The following is a 16154-nucleotide window of genomic DNA, read 5'->3' as shown; positions in this document are numbered from 1 at the left end:
TAGCGTCCTCGTGTAGTATAAAATCTGTCGTACTTCTCTCCAAAAATAAACAAGATCCGGTTCCCCCCTCGAGTTCAGAGCTCATAAGTCGAGTTCGCCCTGCGTCTAAGCCTCTAACTGCGTCACTTCGTCCCTCGCTGCGTAACCTCGAAACCTCGTCCACTGCGTTTACTCGTCGATACCGTCTCGACGAACCCTTCGACTTCGACTATTGTCGAAGAAACTGCGAACCGCGTCCTAGCTAAGTCCCCCCTATCGAATTGTCTCTTTCTTCTACGATTCTTCGAAGAGCTCTCCCGAGCTTCGATCGTCTCCACTAACCATCCACAGCCTCCGAGGAGCTTCGACGACATGTCGAAGCCACCTCGTAGCTTCCCCATTGTTCGTAGCCTTTTCCGAAGGCGTTTCTCGTGTTCACTCGAACCGCGGGACACCTTGCTGCTAACTCCCCTCTCACTAGACTATAATCCGTCTCTCTAGTCCCTTTAGGTCGCACCCAGGTTAGGGGTTAGGGTTTCGTAGGTCGTATCAATGTCCTGGCCAAGAGAGTAAAAAGGAAGGGGGGTTCCTTCCGTAAAGGTCAGCTGGTATGGCTAGACTCCCGGAACTTGAAGCTGCTGTACCTGTCCAGGAAACTAGCCCCGAGGCGAGAAGGGCCGTTCAAAGTTCTAGACAAAATCGGAACGGTCGCGTACAAGCTAGACCTCCCTAGCACCTGGCGAGTCCACCCCGTTTTCCATGAATGGCTTTTATCTTCCTACTCAGAGACGGAGATCCATGGTCCGAACTACACGAGGCCACCCCCTGACCTTATCGAAGGCAAAGATAACTACGAAGTCGAAGCCATCATCGGACACCGAGAGAACAAGAGGATGCGGCGCCGCGAATATCGTGTCAGGTGGAAGGGTTACTCAACTGCGGATGACTCATGGGAACCCGAAGCAAACCTGACAGGGACTGCGGACAAAGTGCTAATGGAGTATAAGAAGAGGAAGAACTTGAGCTGAGTCGACAGCAGCTCAACCCAGTCGCTACACCCCCCACTCGTACCAACATGTCCTCCACCCTCCCGTTCCTTGATCAGTTCAACGCCCCCTCAACCGAGGGTGGAAAGAGGATTTCGATCTACACCCCTAAGCACACCCATGTCGGCGACAGCACTTTGCTGACGCTACTTCTCAGTAACCCCACCGATGTCTTCAATAAACTCAAAACCCATCACCCTGAGGCAACCAATACCACTGACCACGCTGCACTAGAAGTGTATCTCTCCGCCCGCCGCGAATACGACGAGGCTGTCAAGGCAGCCAACGAGGCCATCGACCACCACAAGTGGCTCCTACGTCAACAGGACGACCGAGTCCTCACCGAGCTCATTCGACTCGACAATCTGAAAGTTGCCCATCGCTTTCAACTGCTCCTACCGCACAGCATCCGGGCGCGACACAACAAATTCATCCTGCGCACCATCCCCAACGCGTACTTACCCCTACCCGCACCCCTACCGATGTCTGCCTTCAGGCGTCCCCCAATCCCATCCCCTTTTCTCCAAGCAATGCCGCGGAGCACTACCATCCCGGCCGACTGGCAACCCAACCCTGGTTGGACCCCGAAGGGAAGCTGTAGGCAATGCGGATCGTCTCGACACTGGGTACGAGACTGTCCGGACATACGATGCACAAGATGCAGAAAGGAAGCCTCTGGACACCTGGAACGGGAATGCAGAACCAGGCCGATGAAGCGACACGTATCCGCACCACCTGAAGAACCTGCGCGACGTGTGGGGGTGGTCGTCGACAACGTGTTCCTCGAGGGAATCATCAACGAGGCAAAGGAGAGGAAGGAAAGAGAGAGGCAGACGAAGGCGGTACCCATCCCCTCACTGCGCAGTGCTAACCCTGAACCCCAGGCTAGTCCCATTGCAGGATCCTCATGCCCCCGCCCCGATACACCCATTGTCTTTCACAAAGTCGACCCCGACTAGACACCCAACACCACTCAATGGACGTGGGACAGCTCCTGGCCACGTCAGGAGCACCTCTCTGGTGAGGAATGGAAGAACGTGGGGAGGAATGCGCGCAATGAGTGGTTCGATGAACAGGAGGATGACGGCGTAGACTGGGAGTTGTATGGAGATGGTGAGCAGTAAGTAGTCGAATGGGACTTCGACTCTGGCAGGGGGGTAATGAAACATTTATCTTTCCATTCTATTTCTTGTACTACTAGTGCCCATACTGGTGCCCGTCTTAGCGCTCACCTGCGGGTTGAACATTATGTAGCTTACATAATGGGGTCCATGCGCACTTCGTGCCTGGTATCGTACCACTACGTTTCCTTCTTTACTAACACGACCACACAGATACAGTGGTCTGTGCATAGTCGGTACTTGTATAACTAGTTGTACCATTAGTCGGTCGAACCCTAAGTTCAACCTAGTTATTCATTCAAGTCTCTGCTCCTCTTCACTTGGGGTAGTGGTCATTCTCGACTTCCTTGCTTGATCTTCAGGACGACGCACTGTCCATAAGCCCTCACTTGTCGTCTACAAGTCAGGCATCAACATAGGAGTATAGACCGTTGTATCACCTACAGCGCCCGAGATAACACTAGGATTTGCAGTTCACGTGGGGCCCAGTACTGCTTTTGGCTAGTATGTAGCAGGAACCTAATCCATGCGTCTGTGAGGACAAGTACCGCCCACTGAAGTGCAGGTACTGAAGAGTTCGTCTCCTAAGTGGTGGCGATGTATGTAGGCTATTTACATATTGTATGGTATAGTAGGGGTGTGTACCACCTGACCTGTAGGGAGTGAATGAATGAAGGAGTTGCGTGTGAACACCGGCAGCGAGGGGAGTTTTGACCTAATGTCACGACTTGAGGTCAAGCAACAGGGAACAAACAAAGGTGTTCAACTGGGTCTCATTGAAGCAATGGTGAGCAAAGCTCAAACCTAAGGCTAGGAACAAGTTAATTAGCATAGGAAAGTAAGTAAGTACAGGGGCTTACTGACCTAGGAACAAGAGGTTGAAACTGAGGTCCCTAGGGCAGCAGAGGCCGGCTTATATACAGGGGAAGTTTAGGGGAGGCTGTGCGCGCTGGTCTGTGCGCAGCTGGTCTGTGCACAGCATGCTGACGCGGCCCCAGGGGCCGGTGAGTCAGCGTGGCTATGTCAGCAGTGCCCGGGCTATGCTGTGCACTGCCGCCCCATCTAATCTAATTGTACAGTAGATAAGGACTTGTCCATTTGAGTGTATGGTACAGAGGTCGCAGGTTCGAGCCCGCAGAAAGGAAAAAAATTGAAAAACGGCTAAATGCTGTGTCAACTTGTGACAGTTTTCTAGCATTAGTCTCTCCAGAAGTAGTAGAATATATTTTCTCTGTTGAATGGTGACAAACTTCTGAGTGTTAGATAAATCTCTTCTGGGTCCAAGTCCCTTGACCACATAACTACAATCAGATACACACATGCTTAGTGTATGATTTTGCATGTTCAATGTCCCTCACTGATATATATTATGCTACCTGCCTAATACATAGACATGTGATTAAAGTAAAAGGCAAGCCACTGTGCTAACAGATCATGTATGACCTACTGCTATTTTGCTAGCACTCACTAGTCATACATGACCATAGCCTGAGTGCACTATTGGATGGGAAGGTTAGGCATGACTGGCTGCCATATTGTGCTACTTTGCGGCAGGTCATACATGACCGGTCTGAGTGCATTGTCTGGCCTGCAGCAGCATTATATATGTTATATATGACAGCATACATGAAGGGTGAGCCACCAAGTATTAAGATGCCAAGAGCTAGGTATGCAACCACAATACAAGTCATATCTACAGGTCATATATGATGCCATGCCCTGCATCATGCAAAGGGGCAAAAAGTGCTCTGCTACTGATATGTGGGTAGCACAGTGTTGTATATCATGGCACACGAGCATTGAATGTGGGGTGCATGAGTGCGATGCAGGAAGCAGGGCACCACCACTATATGTAGGTCAGGTGGGGCGCACTGGGGTGATGCAGCTTCCCAAACCAGTGGTGAGCAGGGCACCACCACCAAATTGAAGGTCAGGTAGTGTCATATATGACAGTGTGCTCATGCTGAATTGAGGGCACAAGGCAACGTCATATATGCATGGACCACACTTGTGCTGAATTGGAGGTGCGAGGCAGCTAACATGTGAATCAGGCACCACCATATATGATGCTGCACTCATGCTAACTGCAGGGCGTGAAACAGCATCATATATAAGTGAGGTGGCTGATATGTAGACCAGGTGCCACTGCCATATATAATAGTACACATATGCTGAATGTGGGGCATGAGGTACTGCCATATACAAGTGATGTCACTGAGACTGAGTCGCAGATCAGGCAGTGTCATATATGACAGTGTATTCATGTTGAATGCAGGCACAACACATTATCATGTATGTGCAATCCACACTCATGCTGAATTGGGAGCATGAGGTAGCTAACACACAGGTTAGGTGTCACCATATCGCCGTGCTCGCACTGAATGCAGGGTGCAAAGCGGCGTCATATATAAGCAAAGCAGTGGGTGCAGATACGCAGGCCAGGTGCTGCCATGTATAATGGAGCACACACATGGTCATACATGAGCAACACAGCTGATATGCATGTCAGCACTACCATACATGATGGTGTGCTTGCACTGAATGCGGGGCATGAGGTGCTACCATATATAAGCGATGTCACTGATATGCACATCAGTGCCACCATATATGATGTTGTGCTCACACTGAATGCAGGACATGAGGCAGTGCCATATATGTGCCATACATGACAGTGTGTATGATGGCAAGCCTGAAATGAATGCATCATGTATGACTCACCTGGATTGCTAACTAGCGATATTCATGTATAATGATTGCTCGCTAGTTAGCATAGATCATGTATGGAGCTATCAGCTACTGGTGTGAACCCAGGAAAGGGAAAAAGAAAAGATGAAGAAAACAGTCCATGATGTATCATACTCATGACAGTGGGGAATGCTCAGAAATGCAAAAAGCAAAGATAAAGCTTCATAAAACAGAAAATCAACAGGAGTAGGCATTAAGATTTGCATGCCAAGGTTGTGTGCAAACCCACTCAATCTTTTTGTGCATAAACTCTCCAGCTTCCTTGTTAGATGAGATGTTGCATGACCATGACACATGCAATTTTTGTATGTAACAGAGAATTAACAGTATTGTGTACCAAGGTTGTGTGCAACCCTGTGCAATCCTTTTGCATGTGATCTCCCCAGTTTCTGTGTCAAATAAGATGCACACATATGCTGTGCTATGTGACAGACATATGCAGTTTGGGCAGCTTTGTCATTCTTTGCACAAGTTGGAAAACAGTAAGTGTGTATAACAGTGGGGAGAGGGAAAAAAACAGCAGACAGAGGTGGGGAGAGGAAAACTGGGTGCCTGTGGAGGAAAAAAAAAAGATGTCAGCTAGGAAGCAAAAGATAGCACACCTGATGTAACAGATTCCAGACAGGCAGGCCTTCATTCATGAGAGCACTGAGATGATGCAGACATTAATGGCATCTGTTATGTTAAGTAACCAGCATTAAGCTCATAAACATCAGATCTTAATTTAACAAGTGTCTAGATGTTAACACAAGTCTCATATTGTGCTCTGATCAACACATAAGAGCTCAGATGGCAATCAATAACACATAAGAGCTCACACCAGCATCAATCAGCTCAGAGCTATTTTTCCACTGGGTCTGATGGCTCGAAGCCAGGGCCTGCATATCACAATTTGCACATAGGAACAATTCAGGTGAATATTCATAAATAATGCATTGTCTTTCATGTCAAACTTGGTTTTGCTTATTCAGCAAACAGGCTATGTAGTCAAAGCTACCTCCAGTTCCCTGTGAATCGAGAAGCTAAGGCGCCTCTGAGTCTTTGGTGCTCGTCTACCACCAGTACGTCTACCAAAGTATATCAGTGTTTGAATAACACACGAGAGCCGAGCTGAACGTACTGTTGTTCCTGGCACACAAAGGTCTCCGGCGCGCTCTCCCACTTGTCAAGCACATCCCTGCTCTTCATATCCTCGGTGCGCTCCTCACGGTCCGGTGGTCCGAACAGGTCAAGCGCGAGCTGCGTGTGCTTCACCCCGGCGTACGTCGTGACACACCGCGGGTTCACCATGATGCGTGCTGGGACAAAGACAGAGTTGGGCATGCTGAGGTCTAAGGGGCTCTGCGAGTCCGCCGGCGGTGGGTCCGCGAGTTCTGGGTCGGACGCGTCATAGTCAGAACCTGCGTCGGCGTCCAGATCCTCCTTCTCCACCTGCCTGGGTTCGACTTGCTCGTCATCCACTGCACGCTTGGCCACAACGTCCTTCACGGCACCGGCAGCCTCACTGTCATCTGCACTGAGCGCGCGCAGTCCCTGCCTCGCTTTCCACGTCCAGAGGTCCCTGCAGAACCACCCTTGTGTGCTGTCCAGACACTTGTCATCAGGGTGCCGAATCGGAGCGTCTGCAGGCGTGCTAGCGTTGTGGAAGTTTGTACCTGCGCGGTAGGCAATTCCTGCATAATACGATTGGGCGGGGTCTACGACGTGCGTCCCGGACTCGCAGCAGAAGGCTTGGAAAGGGAGATGTTGCGTGTAGCGCTGAGCGCCGACCACATCACGAGGCGGAACTGAAGTAAGAGGAGAGTTGGATATCGAAGATGATTTGGACTGACGGAACTGGTCTCCGTTGATGTCGCGCGTCCTCCACCTGAAACACTGTCAGAGACATTCAATTCGTAATCATTCTGAACATACCGGTCTGAAAAGATAAAGAAGCCATTGTGTTCGGCCCAGTCCATACCACACACCATGGCCGCTTCATTGGTGATACTTAACTTAATCGTCTCCAATATGTCGTTCGGGCATGTGAACCCCTTGAGCCAAATTACCCTATGAAACTTGATATTACGCTTCTCATCCAATTCATGAAGCGGTTCGAGGACTAGATTTCGGGTATATGCTTCTTCAAGAGGGTAGTAAGCGGCGACAGGGTCGAAAGTCATTCCTGGAACTCTGCGGATGCGGAATGGGACACCTAGCAGAGTGAGCACTGCCTCGCACAAGTCTGTAAGGGTAGCGGTAGAGTCGGTAGAATCATAGTCGAGCATGGAGACGAATAAATTTGAGCTGCCAAACCGCCTCGCGAGCTGGACGATGACGGCCAGCTGGTCTACAAGGAAATGGTCCGCAGAATGTATGACCATACCGATGAAATAGAGGTGATCCTGTTTGGCAAGATCTTCGTACGCGTCTTCGTACTTGTTCTGGCCGAATGGGCGGGTCAGGGTGGGACAGAGGGCAGCAACCCAGCCGTTCAAGGCCAAGAGTTGCTCGATGGAGGACAGGACCAACTGCTCATCCATATGTGCGGTATCACGCCCAACAATACTGCAGCATATCAGACAAAGCGGGTCGCGAAACCGACGGATTACGCACTAGGGTTTTTGGAATCTCTCCCAGAAATCCAATACACCACTCCTTATGACGTCGTGAAAGAGATCCTTCCTCTCGTCTCTGCCCATGCGAGCTTGCAGGAATTTGTACTTCCGAGCATCGAGAGGCTTGTCCGAGCGGGCCACGAGGTCAAGGACATTTTGTTTTCGGATCTCTTGAGAATTAGGACTGTATAACGAGGAAACTGAAGACGCCGTAGACGAAGACACGAGCAAGAGTCTGATGAGCACGACAAACGCAGCGACAAAGATTATGCGGACAAAGCTGCGACGGCGGATGAAGAAAGCCATGGACCGGCGCGGACGCGAAGGGGAGGGCGGGTGCTGCCAGCAGTGGGCCGCCAATGAAATGGCCGACTTGGGAGCGACCCCGCCACTGCCATCCTGTTTGGGCAATCCCCTCTCGATCCAATCGTGCGCAAATATTTTCGATAAATGTTGTTCTCGCAACATAAACTTCATGAACAGTCTATTCCTGTGTCCGAGAAAAAGCTATATGAATCGCAATATACCAACTCCGACTACGTTCTCCTCGTCTTCCTCGCTCCGAACCCCTTAAAGGTCGCGCCATCATCTGAATCGTCGTCGACGAGCACTGGCGGGGCTTGTTCCCTCGTCGCGGCCGCCCTCGTAGACTTACGCTGAGAGGGCCGCTGCGTCCTTGTTGTAGAGCGCAATGTTAGATCGTGGTCGCTGCCTGACTGGATGTCGTCGATGAATTCATCTTCATCTTGCGGTGGCGATGCATCTTTCTCTACATCATCATCGCTCTCTATGAACAACGGCAGTTTCTTTCCGCGGCCTTGCGTCTGTCGCGTGCGCGCTCTCGACGGTTGAGAGGATGGCGCCCTGCTCTGTGTCTTCGGCTTCTCGACAGGCTGAGAGTCGTCCATACTGTCGTCGTAGTTGTCCAGGTCAGCAGCTTGGGTATGCCTTGTGTGTGGAGTGCCGGATCGTGGCTTCTGCCTCTGCGTGTGCGTGATCTCGCTGGAGTCCAAATGAGATTGCAATTTCGAGTCCGCTTTTGCCTGGGATGGCAGTTGGGAGGAACCCTTCCAATACTCTGGGTTCAATGTCAATAAACGAACGCACAAGATCTACAGATGGACTTACGCGGCCCAACGCCATAGTCATCAGCATCTTCGGCATACAGCTCAACAGCACGCCGACTTCCTGCAGGGGCTTTCTGTTTCTACGTGAGCACCTGCGGAGGACTTGGCTGTAATAGACGTGCCTTCTTGAACTTCTTGAAATCCGGCCGACCCTCCCAGTCCGTCCTCCCACCGCCCGCCCTGAGAGCGCGCTGCTCGCCGTCCTTCCTGTGCACGTCCATCTCGACGATAACCATGAAGTTCCCTCTCATATCGCCATCATCACCAAAGTCGTCCAGCACAGCCCACTCCTTCTGCTGCTCATCTCTGTCTAAATCCGGCTTCGAGATCCGCAGGTTGTTGAACTCTCTGTCAAAGGTGTCCTCTGCCCTTTTTCCCCGCTTTGTCGTGGCAACGGCTTTGAGGAATGCCTCGTCCATGTCTGGCTTGCCCGGCGCCGCGCCAGACGGCTTCTGACTTTTTTGCGTCTGGTCAGCCCTTGACGAAGGCTTGGCAGTAGCCTGCGAAGGCGGCTTGCCCACCGCACCAAAAGCCGAGCTCTGGACGGCATTCACGTCTTCTACCGCACGCCTCTTCGGTCTGGGGCCCTCCTCGTCGACCATCTCCACGTCCTCGTCTTCCTCCATCGGCGTCTTCCGTTTGAGGCCCTGGCTTTGATTCGGCTGCAGCACATTCAAATCAGGTGTCGCGCCGCTCATGCTCTCTTCCTCCTCTTCCGCAAGAGCAGCCAGTTGTGTCCGACCGCCAGCCCGTAACCGAGGATGCACCTGCGTAGTGCCGCTCTCGCTTTGCGTAATGCTCTCACCGGCGTCAGCCGTCTGACCGGTCGAAATGCCAGACTGCATGCCTGATTGCGCAACCCTGGCCGGGTCGCTCTCCTCGAAGAGTGCTTTGAATTTCTTGAGCGGCGGCTCCTCGGGTTCTGCGGCCAACGTGTCCTCCGAAGGAGGCGGAACTTGACTAGCCAGTGGACCATTAGGCCCAAGGCGACGCTTCAGTAGTCTTCTCGGCGCTCGAGACGGTTCCTAGTAGCAACCACACATGTGAGGTTCAATCAGCAAGCGTGAAGTGCCGAAACATACGGGAGCGTCGTTATTTGACACCTGTGGCGCATCTTCTTTTTGCACTGTGGACGAAGTAGACGGCTGCAATGCAGGTTCTCCATCCAACTCGACTGAAGGATCATCAACACCGATTATTGTCGTTTTCGGCTTCACCAGCCTGCGTACTAGTTGCTGGCGTACAGTGTTAAAAAAGCAATTCGCAAGTTGTAGTGAAGCCAGACTTACTCGTCGCGGTTTCGGAGCGTCTGGATCTTGGGGTTGCGCTCCCTCAACCGTCGTTGCCGATGCCGTATCTGGAGGTAGCGATGGAGCCCGCGACGGTGCACGCGATGGTAGACGTCGCACTAGTGGCCTCCTCGGAGGCGGCGCCTCAGAAGCAAGGGCAGGGGTAGGTTCTTGCGTTTGTGGTGGGATCGATGGTTCATCCGGATGAGTGTTCTGGACAACATCGGGGAGAGGAGAACCAGACTGGGTGTCGGCTATAGAGGTATGAGAACGACATTTGATTGCTGTTGGTTAGTCTACTGACCGTCACCCCCCTTGAGGCTTGAGTCGATGAATTGTATATCAATGTGAATTACAGCTTCTATAACCTTGGCGCGGTTCACGAAGCGCAGCTCAAAGCTAGCCAATGCACGTGGTAGTTAGAAATATACTTGCCTAGTCAGAGGAGAATTACCTTTTGGCCTCGTCAACAAACTCCTGCCAGCGATCCTGCCCTATAGCTATCTTCATGCTCCCCTCATCCGCAACCAGCACAAGGGCTTTCCCCTTACTCTTACCCTTTGCAAGGGCCTTATGCCACGCACTCCGGCCGCCCTCGACGGCGACACACTCGTAATCTCCCTCTGCACGCTTGACAAGTTCCTTCATAGCATCTTGTGTCTCTCGGCCCTTTTCCCCGACGAACATGAAGCGGTAGCCCCTGAATAATCCTACACGTGCCTCATTTGGTTCCCACCTGCTGGTGGATTTCACCGGGCTTGGGAGAAAGGGCGAGAACGTGGGACGGTACTTGCTAACATGAGGAGGTTTGAACTCTCGTTCGAGTTGTGATGGGGCGTCATCAGCAGATTCACCGAGACGGATGACTTCAGCCAGCCACTCTGGTTTGACAATGACCGCTACAGATATCATTGAAGTAGCCAACTCCGGGGAAAGCGTCAAAGCTGATGCCAAATGGTGTGTTACCTCGTGTCGGAGAGTAGGCACGACATGTATACCTATTGACATTATAATAAGTGGAATGGAGGATGAACATAATCGCTCACCCAAACTCGCACAGGTTTGTAGTGAGATCGATGGGTCGTCTTTTGGGGACCAATAGCAGCAGACCTGTTGCCACTTCAAGCTGGACCGACCTGGCGATTATTTCCTCGACGCGACATGACGATGGTAATGACCGACCTTATAGGAACCCCAGTCACCATCTCTATCGAGTCGCCGTCCTGCAATTGGAACCTTTCCCCGGCATTGAGAGAAATGGGTAACTCTTGGCCAACACGTATTAAATGTCGTGCTACTTCTTTCTTCTTGTCTGACCGGATAATCTCAATCCACAGTGGCGGAGCGGATTTTGGATTGGCCTACACAGAAACAAAGTTACGATGAGGACTCTAAGGATCATGCTGCCACCTACCACATCCTGCTCCGAGCACAGATCCACACCAATTCGAGCATGCTCCCTAGAGATCTTCTTGTGCCTAATTACAAGAGACTGGTCCTTCCGCCCTATGGTGTATGTCTTCCCTGCTTTCAACAGTTTCGAGCCTATGAGAAATGATTGTTCGGCCCGAGTCCCCACCGTCGATCAGAGAGACTTACTAGCAGGCTGTAGCTCGTCGGATTCTTTACCATCGAAAGGACCTGTAACCACCCACATGCCTTAGACTGAATTGAGTTGGTGCACGCAGAGTGCGGCGACATGCGGCAGCCAGAAAGAAGAGGGACGCGCCCCTGAGTGACTCTGGACGCGACTCGACGCGTAGTGTCGTACACGATCACGTGCTCACCCAGTGGCGCGATTCATTTCCAGAACACCAAGGCCTTTGTCGGTGAACGATTGGATAATCCCCAGAAATACACTATTACACTGATAGCCAATAAGAATACATGCGTATGGTATGACGCGCGAAACGACTGCGATCAAGTCCTCCTTGTTCACCCAGTGGCAATATCGCAAAGGCTCATGGAGGAACAGATGAATGAGCAGTAGGGGGATTTGAAGGTGCACCAGTAGACGCCATGTACGTTCCTGGCCAAGGCTGTGGCTGAGCAGGGGGATGAGCGGGTGCTTGACTCCTTGCATTGTATTGACCATAGTACGGAACGGTCTGTGTTGTGGCCACAGGGACAGGAGCATCGCTAGTTTCAGCCACCTTCGGGCCCGTATAGGGTCGTTGCCATTGCAATCCACGAGATTGGAATGGTGGAGGCTGAGACTGAACCTGAGGCTGGGGCTGAGGCGGAGGTTGGGGTGGAGGTTGAGCCTGGTAGTGGTAACCACCGTACGCGGAGTAGGCAGGCGGACTATATATCGGCTGCCCTGATGACCCATACGAGTAGCCAGCTTGACCTGACGGTCCTGCCGTCGCATATCCTTGATTCGTGTTAGGGAAGTAGGAGTACTTCCACGTTGTCGGATATTGGTATGTGTATGCCGGGGGCGCAGCCTGAGGGACTCCAGTCGGGGTAGTCGTCATAGTCGGGGTCATGGACGCCACTATGGGAGCAGGGGTTGACGCCGGAATGCTTGCTTGCCGAGAAGTGTTACCTGGAACAGGTGTACTGGAATGAAATGACACCCTGGACGGGTTGCTTGGGCGCGGGGGGACTAGCTCTGTTCACGTACAATTCCAAGTGAGCGGTCGTCCAAAAGGCTGGTCACGTCGTACTCACGTTCAAGTTCTGGCGCTGCTTCCGTAGGTTTTTGACCGATCGTCAAGCCCTCTGTATTACCAAAGACAACACTGCCCCACTTAAATTCTCTCTTGACCCCTCGATCCCAGAGCACTTCCACGGATGACGTCTCCTCGATCACTCGAAGTAGAGACACCTCCCAGATGCCTGCACTGACGCGCAACTTGATCCGCGACATTTGCGGCAGAGCAAGTAAGTTGTTGCGTATTCTATCCTGCTTCTGAGCCCGCTTGGCATCTGTGACAGCCTACATGTGGAATTAGTATATTGCGCTTGCCCATTTCATAAATTAGAACATACTGGATTATGCTGGGAACAAAGCACTTGCACTTCGACCTTACGAATCATTTTGAGGACACGAGGGCCGGTCAGTTCGGCACTATTCGCTATTCCTGCAGCGGCTGCATCCAACGGGGGCTGAGCTGGAGCAAGAGCGACACCACTCGACTCAGCGGCAGGTTGTTGGGCAGCCGCCGATGCTGGCAGTGGTTCCAACAGAACAACCTCTTTCTCCACCTCACGCAACTCTTTGTAGACAATGTTGTTCTGGCTCCCATCCCGGGCGCAGGTGACATGGAAGGCCTTCGGGCACTTGCCCTTCGTGCACTGAATTGGCGCGCCATGTGCCCGATGTCGTGTCTTGGTGCAAGCTGTACATCTCTGTAGCACATACAGTGTCAGTAAGGCTCCATGATACAACGAGAGACTTCACTGACCAAGTTCCAACGATCTTTCACAATAGCATCAACTCCGAAGACAACACGTTCCTTTGCCCTCGTGCCATCCTCTCGAACGTCGCCGACTTCGACCACGTCGACCCAGGTCTCCGGGATGACGTTCGCGCAGTTCTCGTGAGCCATCCAGACCACACTCGCCGCATCAACAGCAGGTGCTCCGTCGGCCTGGGGAAGCCGCCATTCGGGAGGATCCTGCACACGCAGGAGGTTCTCCTGACTCATCGACACGCAGAGACAGCAGGGGAAAGTGTCCGGTTCCTTCGGCTTCGGACCCAGTTTCAGGGTGACCTTCGTCGGCGAGGCTTTCGGTAGCTTCGACGACGAAGCTTCCGCTGAATTGGTATCGCTCTTCGCGGACTTAACCGTTTTCTGCTTCTTTGCCCTAGGTTGATTGTCGTCTTCCTCGAGAGGTCGCTTAGACTTAGAATCTTTCCGGGCTTTCGAGTCAGATTTGGGCCGTCGGGGCTTGTTTGTCTCGAGGCCCAGGGCAAGCCTCTCAGCCTCGCGTTCATGCAGAAGCTGATCGACATCAATGCGCACACTATACATGACGATGCAGTTCAATTATACAACACAGGGTTAGGTTCCGGCATGACGACATACCTAAAATTGACACAGCCACAGGCCTTCGCCTTCCGGCCAAGATCCAGCCAGCTTTCGAGCGCAAAATTCACGCTTTCCGCACAATTGAAGCCCAGGTTGAAGCCGGCATGATAGCCCATGGGGAAGGTAATGACAAACTCGCCTGCGTGTTGCACGAGTGTGTTCGGACGACATGCATCACTTGCGAGCAGTCTAGGTGAGGCAAGGAATGACTTGTGCCTAAGGAACTGGGAGCAATTTGATACATCCTTGGGGAAATAACCTGTGGAACTGTATACTCAGTGCCGCGCCGCAAACGGGGTTCAATGGCACTGACCTCTCATCGTCTGTTCAAGAGCATTTGCTCTGGCCTGAGGGATGGCGTACCAATGCTTTGGCGCTCCGAAATGAATATAATTGATACTGAATAGGTCCATGTCCTCCACGTGCCAAGCGAAGGTCGCCCGCCACATGCCAAAATATAAGTAAGGCGTGTTGACGCCAGGAAGCCCCTTGGACTCAGCCGGCAACAGTCGTGACAGGGCTGAATAGAGACTGGCGACATTCCAGTGCTTAGTCTCTTCGGTAAACAGGGACCCTGAAAGAAAAGGTATGATCCATATTCAGACGCGATACATTTACACATGAACACCGCAGCGTACCGGCCATATCGGCGCCGTACCAAGCAGGCTTCCCCAAGCCACAGTTCCTCCAGTACCGCCGCTCCAATTCTCTGCAGAATTCAGGGGTGTAATCGAAAGGCGTGGTGTTGGAAGGCAGCCAATCGGAGTGAGGGTCAAAAGCCTCCAGGAATACCTTGTCTCGCTCGGCACGGTCAGCCAGGCTGGCCTCCTTTGACTTGCGGCCCTGGGCTGGCCGCTTTCCCTTTGCCCGCGATTTCGTTTCTTGTTCGTCAGGATCTGCCTTAGATTCGTCGACGTTGGCATCGGAAGTGGATACATCATTCGAGACGCCAGCATCCAATTGATGCTCTGCTACGTGCTCGATGATGGTATTATTGGTAGCCTCAGCCTCAGTATTGTCATCCTCAGGATGTGGCGAGACGGCGGAAATACTATTGGGTGGGGAAGCGAGTGATGTCGAGCCTGCGTCAGGGACATGGGCGGCAGGAGCTTCCTCTTCCTCCTTGATCTCATTTGCCTCGGGCTCGGCAGTCTCCGATTCCCTCTTCCTACGCGCTCTCCGCGTCCGTGGCTTCACGTTCCCGTTCATCGCTCGCGCATGAAGCCCAGTGTCGTCGACGCCAGGGGCGCGGAAGTCTTCCTTTGCGCAAAGTTCGGCCCATTCTCGGACGCTCATGACGCGCCGCTTCTCAACGTTCTCTTGACGGAAAAGGCCGCCGCGACCGAGCATGTGCTGCTCGATAGGGTTCTTCAGTTTTACGTTTCCGAGCTGAGGTGTGACGGATGGCAGCGTGTCCTTCCTATACGGACATAGTCAGCCCGACAAGATTTCGGCCACAACTACTGCAAGACCGACCATTCTTTCGGCGGAATAACCTTCACGATTCCGCTCTTCATTCCCCAGCACTCGATCTTGTTCAGGTACCCCTCGAAGTCTTTGAACTCCTCCATCGTAGGTTTGAACACGGGAATCCCCCGTGAAGCGGTGGGGTCGTCATTCGGGTCGAGCCAGGTCCTGCCATCAGACTCCGGAGACGGAGGGAGCTGGTGGGCATGCTCCGAGGGATAAAAGTGGTCTGGTTGGATCGGAGGCTCCGGACTTGGCGAGCGGGATACGGGGGATGGTGTCAGAGAATCCACGCGACTCGACGCGTTCGACATTGGGAGATTATGTAGCACTATGCACTGGTAGGGTAGTGTGGGACAGACAGCTTATAAACACGAAGTGCGAAGAGACAGATTGGGTGCAAAAGCAAGCAAAGTTTAGTCAGGAGTGCGCATCGACACTGACAGCAAGTGCGAAAGCAAGTGGTGTGGGTCGACAAGAGGGCCAGTGCTGGTCGTCGGGACTCGACCTCGTCCAGAATTCAGGCCGCGGTCGCCCCTCCCGCAAGACCCGTTGCCTTATTTGGTAGATTGATCATCAAACCTGCCCTAAACTGCGTGTGGCCGTTGTAAGTTTTATTGACTTGTCCATTGATTATGTTACTGAGCTAGTTAACCTAGTGCTTAGGCAGATAGCTCTGATAGACTGACATGTACGCTCGATGAACCCCAGATTATTTGTTCCATTACAAGGATTGTGTTTACAAT

At 52.4% G+C, this 16154-nt stretch overlaps 3 protein-coding genes across 3 annotated transcripts; all 3 read right to left on the bottom strand.

The window, feature by feature from the left end:
- Positions 1–5870: 5870 nt before the first annotated feature.
- POSPLADRAFT_1046270 (hypothetical protein) lies at positions 5871–7886 on the bottom strand (the record flags this gene model as incomplete). Its single annotated transcript, XM_024478983.1, has 5 exons — positions 5871–5958; positions 6012–6758; positions 6806–7438; positions 7487–7672; positions 7765–7886. 5 exons carry the CDS (start codon positions 7884–7886, stop codon positions 5871–5873), a joined length of 1776 nt encoding a protein of 591 aa, XP_024339674.1.
- Positions 7887–8024: 138 nt separating this feature from the next.
- Positions 8025–11561, bottom strand: POSPLADRAFT_1065939 (hypothetical protein; the record flags this gene model as incomplete). The annotated part of the gene is made up of 12 exons (XM_024482019.1): positions 8025–8566; positions 8617–8689; positions 8738–9067; positions 9092–9640; positions 9719–9850; positions 9905–10158; positions 10209–10303; positions 10359–10902; positions 10951–11030; positions 11087–11265; positions 11319–11449; positions 11504–11561. 12 exons carry the CDS (start codon positions 11559–11561, stop codon positions 8025–8027), a joined length of 2967 nt encoding a protein of 988 aa, XP_024339673.1.
- A 168-nt stretch (positions 11562–11729) lies between these two features.
- POSPLADRAFT_1180972 (hypothetical protein) lies at positions 11730–15722 on the bottom strand (the record flags this gene model as incomplete). The annotated part of the gene is made up of 9 exons (XM_024488799.1): positions 11730–12518; positions 12578–12845; positions 12899–13258; positions 13315–13876; positions 13939–14200; positions 14255–14515; positions 14580–14841; positions 14983–15357; positions 15414–15722. The coding sequence occupies 9 exons, from the start codon at positions 15720–15722 to the stop codon at positions 11866–11868; spliced, it is 3312 nt and encodes a 1103-aa protein (XP_024339672.1). The 3' UTR covers positions 11730–11865.
- Between the last annotated feature and the right edge of the window lie 432 nt (positions 15723–16154).

Source organism: Postia placenta (assembly GCF_002117355.1).
Source record: "Postia placenta MAD-698-R-SB12 unplaced genomic scaffold POSPLAscaffold_6, whole genome shotgun sequence".
In the NCBI taxonomy this organism is placed as follows: Eukaryota; Fungi; Basidiomycota; class Agaricomycetes; order Polyporales; family Adustoporiaceae; genus Rhodonia; species Rhodonia placenta.
Note: the sequence above shows the minus strand (reverse complement) of the source record. Positions and strands in the feature narration are given on the sequence as shown.